The 12478-nt window shown below is 48.5% G+C and overlaps 1 protein-coding gene across 4 annotated transcripts in view; it reads left to right on the forward strand.

The window, feature by feature from the left end:
• NXNL2 (nucleoredoxin like 2) overlaps positions 1 to 12478 on the forward strand; it is a 44035-nt gene that overhangs the window by 17071 nt on the left and 14486 nt on the right. Inside the window, exon 3 of one of the 4 annotated variants that reach the window (XM_082403419.1) lies at positions 60 to 11724. The exons of the other annotated variants lie outside the window; for them this stretch is intronic. Within the exon in view, the coding sequence (XP_082259545.1) occupies positions 60 to 228 (169 nt within the window). The 3' untranslated portion in view covers positions 229 to 11724. Of the gene's footprint in view, positions 1 to 59; positions 11725 to 12478 lie in introns of those variants that run through there. 4 annotated transcript variants of the gene reach the window in all.

Genomic DNA, 12478 nt, shown 5'->3' on the forward strand with positions numbered 1-12478 from the left:
ACGTGCAGCAGCCTGGCCTGTCCCACGCTGACCCTCGGTCGCCCTCTTCTCTCCCACAGTGAGCTGAGGACCAGGTACCACATCATGGCCATCCCCAGGCTTGTGATCGTGAAACCGAGCGGGGACGTCATCACTGACAAAGGGCGGAAGCAGATCCGGGAGCGGGGGCTGGCCTGCTTCCAGAACTGGGTGGAGGCAGCTGACATCTTCCAGAATTTCTCCGGTTGAGCTGGGGGGAGATCTCCGGGGACCTGGACAGGTGTGTGTCACTCCTGTTGCTGCAGCGTGAACATGACAGAGAAGAGGAGCATCCTGTTTCCTTTCTCGATGCTGGTGGTTTCTTTCAGAGCAGAAGCACTCAGCTGTGATGGAAAGAAAATATTGCTCAGGGAATGCCCTCCCAGTAGCCTTGTTTGTAGTTATTTTTATTATTCTTAGCATAGCTTTCTTCACATGAGCTGAAGTGTGTTCACACTGAGCTATTGGAAATCTATGCAAAACATGTATTTATACAGGCTCTTCAGGTGAAATAGCATATTTATTGATACATTTTCTGGAGATGCCTTTATTTTAATGACATGCTTTCACAAGTATATTTATTACTAAAGTTTGCAGAATCTATTTGCTTTAATAAACAAACCTATTTCCACCTGGAGCTCTCTGATTTCCTTCTTTCTCCTGGCAAACCAAGTGCCCTTACGAGGAAAGTGAAGCACTCAAGAAATACCATTCTCAAACACTTCGTTCGGTTTTTCAAAGGGGATAGTTTTTATTTATCTTTTTTATTTTTTATTTTTTTACTTTATTTTATTTTTATTTTTTTAACATCTTTATTGGAGTATAATTGCTTTACAATGGTGTGTTAGTTTCTGCTTTATAACGAAGTGAATCAGTTATACATGTACATATGTCCCCATATCTCTTCCCTCTTGCATCTCCCTCCCTCCCACCCTCCCTATCCCACCCCTCTAGGTGGTCACAAAGCACCGAGCTGATCTCCCTGTGCTATGCGGCTGCTTCCCACTAGCTATCTATTTTACGTTTGGTAATGTATATATGTCCATGCCACTCTCTCGCTTCGTCCCAGCTTACCCTTCCCCCTCCCCGTGTCCTCAAGTCCATTCTCTAGTCGGTCTGCATCTTTATTCCTGTCTTGCCCCAGGTTCTTCTGACCATTTTTTTTCTTTTCTTTTCTTTTTTTTGGTAGATTCCATATATGTGTGTTAGCATACGGTATTTGTTTTTCTCTTTCTGACTTACTTCACTCTGTAAAACAGTCTCTAGGTCCATCCACCTCACTACAAATAACTCAGTTTCGTTCCTTTTTATGGCTGAGTAATATTCCATTGTATATATGTGCCACATCTTCTTTATCCATTCATCTGTTGATGGACACTTAGGTTGCTTTCATGTCCTGGCTATTGTAAATAGAGCTGCAATGAATATTTTGGTACACGACTCTTTTGATAGTTTTTAATTATGAGTCTTCTTGGGATTCTTTTCTTCTCTTTGTTTTCTTTTCTTACACTTGCTTTTAATAGCATCACAGTATCTTAGAAAGAAAAGAAAATTTCAAGGCTGCATAGTCACATCTTCAAGATCAAACCTCCACATCCTCTAAAAGATGCTGATTGATCCAGGTAAACGAAAGTTCACACATAATCGTTCTTTTTTTAATTTTTATTGAAAGGTAGTTGATTTACAATGTTGTGTTAGTTTCAGGCGTACAACAAAGCGATTCAGTTATACATATATATTCAATATATAACTATACATATTCTTTTTTTAACATTCTCTTCCATTATAGGTTATTACAAGAAATTGAGTAGAGTTCCCTGTGCTATACAGTAGGTCCTTGTTGGTTATCTATTTTATATATAGTAGTGTATATCTTTTTTTTTTTAATTTATTTATTTATTTTTGGCTGTGTTGGGTCTTCGTTTCTGTGCGAGGGCTTTCTCCAGTTGTGGCAAGCGGGGGCCACTCTTCATCGCGGTGCGCGGGCCTCTCACTGTCGCGGCCTCTCGTTGCGGAGCACAGGCTCCAGACGCGCAGGCTCAGTAGTTGTGGCACACGGGCCTAGTCGCTCCGCAGCATATGGGATCTTCCCAGACCAGGGCTCGAACCCGTGTCCCCTGCATTGGCAGGCAGATTCTCAACCACTGCGCCACCAGGGAAGCCCAGTAGTGTATATCTTTGCTGATAGCAAGAGGGTTGTGTGTGGTGCCAGTTACGAGCTCCTGAGCCTCTCCTCTCGCTGGCTGGCCTGCTGGAGACGGCCAGCTGCATTCTGATCCACACAATTGGAATCGTGAAATACCAGGCAGCCACCTTTAGCCTGGTACCCATCTGCTGACCCACTTGGCCTGCTGGGTCCCTCAGCTGGGAATTTGGAGCAAAGCTGTCCCTTGTAGGATGCAGGAATCCCCATGTTTCCCTAACGAGGCCCTCTGTGGAGCAGTGCTGGGCAAAAAGTGAAGAAGGCCTCTGGTTGCTCTGCTAAACCCAGAACATGAGAGCTGAGTCCGTGAGGGTGAGGCCACATCGTTGGCTTAATTAGAGCAGGGCTGGGGACTCCATGGCGCAGTCACTTTGATCTCCCCCCCACCCCACCCGGCCCATCAGTCAAGTTCTCTCCACTGAGACTGAGACCCAGTGTCATTGGGGTCCGTGGGTTGACTAAGGACATATTTGATGGAGGTAACCTGGTCACTATTCGCCCCAGAAATAAAGTGTAAAACTGCAGTTTTCTTCCCAAAACAAGAGATGGTATATTCACTTAACTATGGTATTTTCCCCAGCACCATAGTGTTAGCTACCCTCTTCATCACATCACATTGTTACCATTGCTTTTTTGCGATGACAACATTTAAGATCTGATTATGGTATTTTTAATCACACATTCTTAGGGGTGGGTGGGCATCTCTTGCAGGTGTAAAGTCCACAAACCATGTGTGCACGTGTGTGTGTGTGTTAACCACAACCAGACTTCTTAAAAAGTAGAGATATGTCCCTCCTGGTCAACATGCTCATTAGCTGCCATGAGGGAGCCCAGGCGGCATGCTGACCCCGGGGGCTGGAGCAGCGTGCTGCTGTGGGCTTGGCAGCTGCACAGGGTTGCATGTGTGGTCATTTGGCACCTGAAGGGAGAGAGGGGTCCCAGACAGAGGCTACCCCACAGCTGCACCAACCCTGCGGGGCACATGCCTCCTCTCCGAGGGTGTGGCTCAGGCTGGGAGTGTAATGTGTCCTTTACGGTATTATTGTTACCAGAAGATATTTTTTTTTACTATTATAACATCCCTAACAGTTGATTTTTCTCCAGGCAGAGTATATCCAGCTTTCTATCAGAGAACTATGGAGCTGTTTGCTATTTCTACAAGTGCCTTTGGCCACTGTATTACAATAGCAAAACATGCTCACTGTGGAAAAAACAGAGGGAAAAATCCTATCATCCAGAGGTAAAGGCACTGTCGATGCTGTGCTACATGTATGTGTCCCACTAAAGTCACCCACCAGTACTTTCCCTGTGAGTACTCATTGATGCCCATCTTTATCCTACAACCTGGAGACCCTTGTGTTGTCCTGGACCACCAGCAGCAGTATGGTTGTTGACGACAATAAGTATGGGTTGGGGAGAATGAGAAATGCAGCATCCTGGCTGTTGTGGTCAGCTCTGGCCGCCACGACAAAATACACTGACAGTTATTTCTCACAGTTCTGGAGGCTGATGTCCGAGACCAAGGTGCTGTGTGGTTGGTTGCTGTTGGGGGCTGTCTTCCTGCTTCCAGACAGCTGGCTTCTCACTGTGTCCTCCCATGGAGAGAGAGCTCTGACATCTCTTTTTATAAAGGCACTAATCCCATTGAGGGGGGCCCACCCTCATGACCTTGTCTAATCCTAATCACCTCCCAAAGGCCGACCTCAAAGTATCATCGCATTGGAGGTTAGGGGTTTAACATGCGAATTTTAGGGGCACACCCAGACCACAGCTGTGGCCCCACTAGCCCTGCATTCCATCAGGATTCTCGGGTGTCCGTGTGTGTGCTGATTTTAGAGAAGCACTGCTATAAGAGGTGTCTGTGTACTAAATTTGTTGAAATCATTACACTGAGCCCATAATTGTGGCATCTTTTCTCATGCCCAGGCTGCCTGATATGCAGGCAGTATTCGCTGAGGACCAGCCACTCACTTCTGTGCAAGAACCATGTGCAAACCCCGGGAGGTCTCTCCTCAGCAATGTCACTTGAGAAAACATGTTGCTGATTGTGTGCTTGTGCAGGGCAGCTACTGAGAGAACATGCACACACACACACCACACACACGAACACCACACCACATATACACCACACACACACTACACACCATGCACAACACCACACGTGTTTTCTGAGTCTTTCCCTCCTTTCCTTTCTCTCCTTCTTTAATAGTATTTTGTTCTACTTCCATGAAAGCAGTATATTCTTGTCTTTTAAGTGGGACACCGATGGGGTTGGGGGAACTAAGTGGAACGCCAGTGGGCTTGGTAACTTTGAGTTCCCCTTTAGAGTGATCTTGCTGGGCCATTTTGTTGGTGAGACTTTCCTCCTGGGCTGGTCACATGGGTCAGGAAACATCCTCCCATCCCCTGTTGGCAGGCAGAGGACTGGCTGCCAGGAATCTGGGGGCTGGCGGGGAGCACACATTTTCACCTGATTTCCCTGAGTTCACTTTGGCACCACTCCTTCAGCTGTGTCTCTCCCACCAATAGAACCCACTGGTCACCTCTGGGAGAGGAGGTGGGTCACCCAGGGCAACGGGGTGGGGAGGGAATCTAGGGTCTGATGACTTCATGATCAAACCGCACAGCCCTCATAGGTGCCGTGTGTCTACCTCATGGGGTGTCTGGAGCTGCTGGGTCCCAGGCCTTTAGGATTTCCGGCTGTAAACCAGTTGGTTCCCACTTCGCCAGTGCTGGCTAGGATCCTCTGGGTGTGTGGGCCTGTAAGGGCAACCACCACTGCCCCCTCTCACTTTTAGAGCTTCCAAACATTTCTTATTGTTCCCTCTTTTGTTTTCCCATAATTTAAAAAAACCTTTTGCTATCATTTTAATGGCTCTGTCATGGAGTGAAATTGCATGCAGATGTTCAAACTGCTTGTTTGCCTGAGAGTTGAGAAGAGTTCATTTTAAGTTTGCAATGCCACAAGGATGGTTCCTTTGAAAAATTTTATTTGATTTAGTGAACTGACAAAATGCTGTGTAAATCTAGCTTTCTGCTTTAAACGTGAATTTCTAATCTTGACAATGTCTCTGCAGTTGCCATTGCACGTTCAGTGTTATTTCTACAATATTTCTCTGCCTTTGTCGTTGGAGTATGAGAATGAGAACACTTGAGCCTGGTTGGACCCCGCCACTTTACACCATGGATAGGGAGCAGTGGTAAATGTGCCCTTGATTAGGGTCTAAAAGGATGATTTAATCCGGGTGGAGCTAGTTGTGAATCTTAGGCATGAAATCCTGGACAGTAGCTTTCTACTCCGCGTGAAAGCCACCTGTAATCCAGCATCCCATGGGCACAGTCTCTCCTTCAAAGAACAATTACTCATAGGCAATAGTAATTGAAAAGGAATTCCATTTGTTACTTGCATCATTGAAAAATAATTAAGGAGATCCATTCTACAGCCCCAAACTACACATCGAAAACTCACCTTGCCTCTGCTTCCCAAAGCTCCCTCCAGAATCTCCTGTCGACTCCCACACACCGGGCTCCCCACACCCCGTCTCCTTCTCTCTCAGTTCCTCCTCTCATAAAGTGTTTTAGTGACTCTGGTTCAATTTGCATCACTTTCCTTGTTCTCCTGATGCCGCCTTCTCCTCACTGGGGACCTGGGCTGACCCGGAGGGCTCTTAGTGGCTGCGGGAAGCGGCGAGTCTACAGGATAAAGAAACCATTCTCTCTCTGGCTGTGGAGTAACAGCGAGAAGGCTGGCTAGGGACGCGGCAGACCATGTCTCCCTCATATGTTATATAAAATGCGTCTCTTATTATTCCAGGTAAATATAAATTCCTGGATTAAGGCCTTATGATTTGGGGGTTAGCATTCTCAGTGATTGGGCATAAGATAAATAATTTTTCTTATGTCCTTTTACTTTCTTGCTTTCCTTTTCTGAAACAGAAAAAGTCATTATGTTTAGTCTCTTTCCCTTACATATGTATCATGATGATTTTATTTGTTACAAATAATCATCTTCAGTTTTGGGGAAAATACATTGTTTTAATACAAGGTTTTGGATATTAACTAATACATTCATGCATCCATTCATTCGACAAGTATCTGGTGCTCGTCAAGCAACTAGGCTGGCATACGTTAAACATTTCATTAAATGATCTGCGACAGAGCGTGGGGACCTCAGGCAGGGTTTAGGCTCACAAGTGAGAGAGGAGGGCGGAGTTGGCGGAACCTGCAAGGGCAGCTGCCCACCTGACACCACGGCCCTAGGATCGGGATCTCAGTACCCTTTCTCCAGAGAGCAGGTCTGAGGCCATTCCCAGGGTGTGATTACTTCTCTACATGGATGGCGACCATCTGCTGTGAGTTGGATGGGAGAATCTCTCTCTGCATTGAAGGAAGTCATCCAGCAGCATTTCTGTCCTTAGGGCCCTGGAGGTGATGACGTATAGCGGTGCTCCCTGAAGGATGGAGGATGCGCCCAGGACCGTGCCCCGCGTGTCTCTCTTTCCCTCCAGGGGCAGGTTTGCTCCATGACATTTTCTCCCAAACAGATTCGCCAAGCATCCTTTGTAAGGCCAGCATCACGCCCCACATGGCGCTCATTGGGCAGGTTTTCCTGGGAGGATCAACATAACCAATTGGCTGAAATGAAGCCTCAGGTTGACAGGACAAAGGGGATGGGCTGGGGATTTTCTGTATCCACAGAGCAGATTTTGTGGGCAAAAGGTTTGTGAGGCTTTGGGATTGCAGGAGAAGAGAGGCAACATTTGTAATTGTGGCAAATATCTTTGCAGGCTGCGCTTTTGTACACCTCAGCTGACAAGGACCTTCTTTCTTCCTCCCTCTCCCAGTTTCAAGAGAGACCCAAGAAACCGCAGGCTTGGGTGGCTCCCCTTCCAGGGGGGCGTCAGAGCTTCTGTGGTGAGGTTCCCGGCCCTGCAGCCAGCTGTGCCAGGGTTTCTGGGGTGCTTACACTGTGAGGATGTTCTTAAGGTACAGTTGATTAAATAGACACTCACATACACAAACGAACCACTTTTGCTGTCCGAGTTCATCCCAATTTGCAGAATTGGTGGGTTAGGAATGGTTTTCCTCCTTCCCTGTGTTCAGGTGGGGAGGCGCCCACCAACAGCCTGAGACAGGCGGGAGTAACCCAGCCCCAGAGCATCTGCCTTGTCCCCAGAGAGACCCCGACTGGCTGCGCAGTTACAGATGCGCTTCCAAGCCCCAACCACCCGGAGCAAATGAGATGGAAACCAACAAACAAAGAACTCAACAGTATCCCTCTCCACTCAAGAACCTTTGAGCCAGGGGAAGAAAATTACAGGAGGAGTCAGTTCACCCCCTCATTTTATTTTATTGATATAATAACCCCCTGGAGCAAAGGTCTCTCCTTCACATTTCAGGAACTGCCCTACAGCTGTCGGTTCACCCTTGCTTCATTTAGCAAATGTCATTTGAGGACTTGTTTAAGGGGCAGATGATTGTGCCTCCTTCTCCCTGCCAGGGCTTCCCAGGACCTAGGTCCAAAGGGGAGGAGACAAGCCCTCTGTTCCTAAGTGGCAGGTCACTCCATACTCACAGGGCTCCCTGTCCCCATTTTCAACCTCTTGGCACCTGTATCAGTCAGCTTGGGCTGCATAACAAAGCACCACACACAGAGAGCCTTAAACAATAGACATTCATCTTCCCACAGTTCTGGAGGCTGGAAGTCCAAGATCAAGGTGTGGGCAGGGTTGTTTCTCCTGAGGCCTCTCTCCTTGGCTTGCAGACAGCCACCTTCTGCCTGTGTCCTCACGTGGTCTTCCCTCTGTGTGTCTGTGTCCCAATCTCTTCTTCTTATAGGGACACCAGTCATACTGGATTAGGACCCACCCTAACTACCTCATTTTAACCTAATCACTTCTGTAAAGACCCTATCTCCAAATACAGTCACATTCTGCAGTACTGAGGGTAATTCAATATATGGATTTTGAGGAGGGGGGGGATACAATTCAGCTCATAACCGCACACAACAGCACCCAACGCTCAATCTCCTGAAAGCACTCTGCACTGAGCAGAGACATCTGCTTCTAACTAATACACTCTGAGTTTCTCAGTAAACTCAGACAACCCAGAAACAACAGAGGAGGAGAAGGAGTGGGTGACAGCCTTTCAGGGACCTCTTTCCCTTCAGGTCCACCTGCTCTCCTGTGCTGCCCACCCAAGGTGGCCTCTGGGGTGTGGGACAAGGAGCCGGAGGCCTCTGCTTGGGGCCCAGGCAGGTGGACGTTGCGGCCTGCCGGCAGTATGGCGGATGGGTGGACACCACGAGGAGCAATAGCAGCTCTCTGGAGACTGGAGGCTGATTGTGGCTAACCCAAGATGCCCCGCTCTCCTGAGACCCCGGAGAGACGGCCTCCGCAGGGGTTCCTCTGAGACTCAGTGCTTCGGCACCTAGCAGGCTGGTCCTCCACGACCAGCCAGCTTCCACTGCTTGTCTGCCACAACAACAGCGACAACACGACAGTAACTGCAAAGGGCGCTCTCTTTCCCAAGTACATTCACTCATGTGCTCTCATCCCCCTCAGTGCCCGCAGCCGCTCCTGACCCCAGCTCTGAGACAGAATCTACATTCCATGCTCTGCACTTCCCGCCAGGTGTAACCTCATCCAACTCGCCCAGTCCATTTACAGTTATTTATTTTTATTTATTTATTTATTTTTGGCTGCATTGGGTCATTGTTGCTGCGCGCGGGCTTTCTCTAGTTGCGGCGAGCGGGGGCTACTCTTTGTTGCGGTGCGCGGGCTTCTCATTGCCGTGGCTTCTCTTGCTGTGGAGCACGGGCTCTAGGCGCACGGACTTCAGTAGTTGTGGCACGCCGGCTCAGTAGTTGTGGCTCGTGGGCTCTAGAGCACAGGCCCGGTAGTTGTGGCGCACCGGCTTAGTTGCTCTGCGGCATGTGGGATCTTCCCGGACCAGGACTAGAACCCATGTCCCCTGCATTGGCAGGCGGATTCTTAACCACTCTGCCACCAGGGAAGTCCGCCTGGTCCATTTAAACTCAAAGTTCAGGGCAACAGTGATGATGTGAGTCCTTCTACCCTGAAATGGCAAAATAAATGGAATAAGTAGAAAGATTGTGCATCCTCCCCACAGGGAGCCTCCCAGACGGCTCACTTCCTCTTGGGGCTGCTCTCCTGGCCAGGTTCACTCCCCACGTCCAGCAAAGCCAAGTCCTGAGATTGCAGGCGGGAGAGACTGGGGAGTCTGACACCTTTCAGGGTGACCCAGCAAAGCCAGTGAGCCCTCCCAGAGTGGCGCAGCCCCTTCCCCTTTCTGCAGGCTCTTAGAAGGAGGTGGGCGCACCTGCTTAAGGACCATCATTCTCAGAGGAAGATGGAGCTGGCAGAAACCCTGAGCAGAAAGGGGGGCTGCAGTTTCCTCAGGAATCATGGCACAGTCTCCCTTTCTTTCAGCATCAGGAAATCTGAACACAGATCTTCACATGGTAGTGTGAATTCTGGCTTCAGTGCAGATGTTAAGAGAAGGCCTGTCACCCGGGCACAATAGCGGCTCCTGGACCAGCTGGGTGCATCTATCTGCCTGCTCTGGCCTCGTCCCTCCGGTCCCGTCTTCCCTGTGGAGATGAATCTTCCCTACCTTCATCCACATTCCACTTGCCACGGGCTCCTGCCTTCCCAAGGGGCTGGTGACCAGGGTGTAGGCTGAAAAGGCCCAGAGGCTCTTGGGTGTGGCGACCTTGATCACTGCAGAGCCCTCAGGGGGTGCAGGAGCAGGGCTGGGCGTGGAGGGTAAGTACGGGGATGAAAGCATGAGATTTCCTTCCTATGTTAACAAATCTCAGGCTGACTCAAGAACTGCTTAGACAAAACCCCCAAAGCGCAGGTGATAAATAGAGCTCTTATGACTCTAGTTTACATAAAAATTGAATATTTCTGTGACAGAACTAATGGACAATTGATTAAGAGAGAAGACGTTTGCAATGGCTGAAAGCAGAGGATCTCAGGAAACCATGAGATTCCTCCCCACGTTGTCTGTGAAGTTCCTGCAAGTGACAAGAAAGGACAGTGGGGAATGTGCAAAAGGCATGAACGGACGTGTTACAGAAGAGGGGGCCAAGAGGCTCACAGACCCCTCAGGAGATGCTAACCCCCTCAGTCATTGGATATGAGTTGCAAGAGCCCAGCTGGGCTTGGAGAGCTGTGTGTCCACCCCCAGGAGAGTGAAGAGGTGCACCGTGGCAGATGGCGCCAGGGCAGGACACGCAGCAGCTAGAGGCCTCAGATTAGAGGTTCAAATAACATAACGTGGAAACCACGCTCCACGGGGCAAAAAGAGAAAAGTATTCAGGATGCCTTGATTCTGCAGATCTTGGAAGACTGAAGAGCAAAAACAGGCTGTAGAAGACCGCCAGCAATGCCTGGGATTGTTGCTGCAGGTCCCCTGGCCCTGGAATCAGCATCTTGTGCAGGCAGCTGGCCTTGACCTGAGAGACAGATGGTCATTTTCCAACATGTTTTCACCAGTGACCTGAGTACAAGCAGCATGGATGGCTATTAAGAGTGGCATGCTGAGTGAAGAAAGCAAAACACAGAGTGAGCTATGAGATGGGCATGCAATATTGTCATTTATGTCATTGAAAATATGCATACGCGCGAGAAAACCCCACGCACGGCCCAAGAACACACGCAAACCAAAGTATGCACGAGACCTACAGCATGAGTTCCTGGTGCTGGAGGAGGGCTGTGGAGATACAAAAGGGACATAAACATGGGAACAAATAAAAATAAGAGGTGAGCCTCATGTTGGCCAATGATGACACTGCACATGGACCTCTGCCCAAAGGATAAAAAATGAAACGCACAAATCCCAGATTTGATACCAATCACACCCACCAGGAAGACTCAGTTACAAAGATGGAAAATTTCAAGTGCAGAGAGCACCACTGTGGGAGCATGGATTAATGCAGTCATTGTGGAAACTCGTTTGACTGATTCTGCTAAAGCTGAAACTTTGCATACCCTGGAACTCGGGGATTCCAAGGTCTATACCAACAGATCACCAGAAAACACAAATGAGGATGTGCATAGCAGCGCTATTGGTAACAGCCCTGAACTGGAAGCAGCTCATGGCCCATCAGTCGCAGAATCAGTAAATCATTCGCAATGTATTTACAAAGCAAGGACCTGCAGCTGCACACAATGATATCGATGAATTTCAACAATTAGCATGGGGTGAAGTCAATCAGACACAGAGAGTCCAAGAGGGAGGTTTTCACTGAGCTAGTGCTGAAACAGGTGAAATTGATCTGTGTAGTTAGCAATCAGGATGGCCATTGCCCTGGGGGAGGGGTTGGAAATGAAACAAACCACAAGGGTGCCCCGGGGTGCTGGTGACACAGGTGTGTGCACTTTGTGAGAATATGTCCGAGCTGTTCATTTCTGTTAACTTTCAATAAAAAGGAAAAAAAAAAAAAAAAGAGAAAAAGAGAAAGAAAAAAAAGAAAAGCAGTTTAAATTGTAGTAGTGATCTCGGGTGGCCTCGGCCTGCAGCAGCTTGAAGCAGGATTTTGGTTCCCAGCCAGAGACTGAACTCAGGCCGCGGCAGTGAGAGTGCTAAATCCTAGCCACCAGGCCAGTGGCCTGTGACAAGGCCTTGGCCCGTATGGCTTTGCAGAAAATGAATTTCCACAAAGAAATGGAAAGTAGTGAAACAAAGTGTTTATTAGGAGGAAAAGGGCTAAGTGTGGATAGACACACGGGCAGACTCAGAGAGAGAGTCGTGCCCCCGTGGTAGTTTGAATCACTTATATGGGGCATTTCTTCCAGGTTTCCTTTGGCCAACCATCTTGCTTTGTCTGGTTCTGAGTCTGTATTTGGTTTATCTCAGGGTCCTTCCATGCGTGTGCGCGCATCTCTTAGCCAAGATGGATTCTAGCGAAGAGGCCTATGGGTAGGTTGACATCACCTACTGTGGGGTGGCACCCCCTCCCTTTTTGACCTTCAAGGAGCCTTTCTGTGCCTGTGTAGTCGGGAAGGTCTCCTTGACTTCGAGAATGAGGAATAGTGGTCTTTTATCTCTTATCTGGGCAGGGCTCAGCTTCTCTTCCCTCCTGCTATTTTGGAGTTTCTGTCTACAGGGCATGAACTCCAGCTGCTCAGCCTGGAGCCTATCTATCTCCTGCCTCAGTAGGGCAAATAATAAGAGATCACAGAGAAAGTTTTGCTTATGGACACAATATTAAAATACACTCAGACTGAG

Source organism: Balaenoptera borealis (genome assembly GCF_965194805.1).
Source record: "Balaenoptera borealis genome assembly, chromosome: 8".
Lineage (NCBI taxonomy): Eukaryota > Metazoa > Chordata > Mammalia > Artiodactyla > Balaenopteridae > Balaenoptera > Balaenoptera borealis.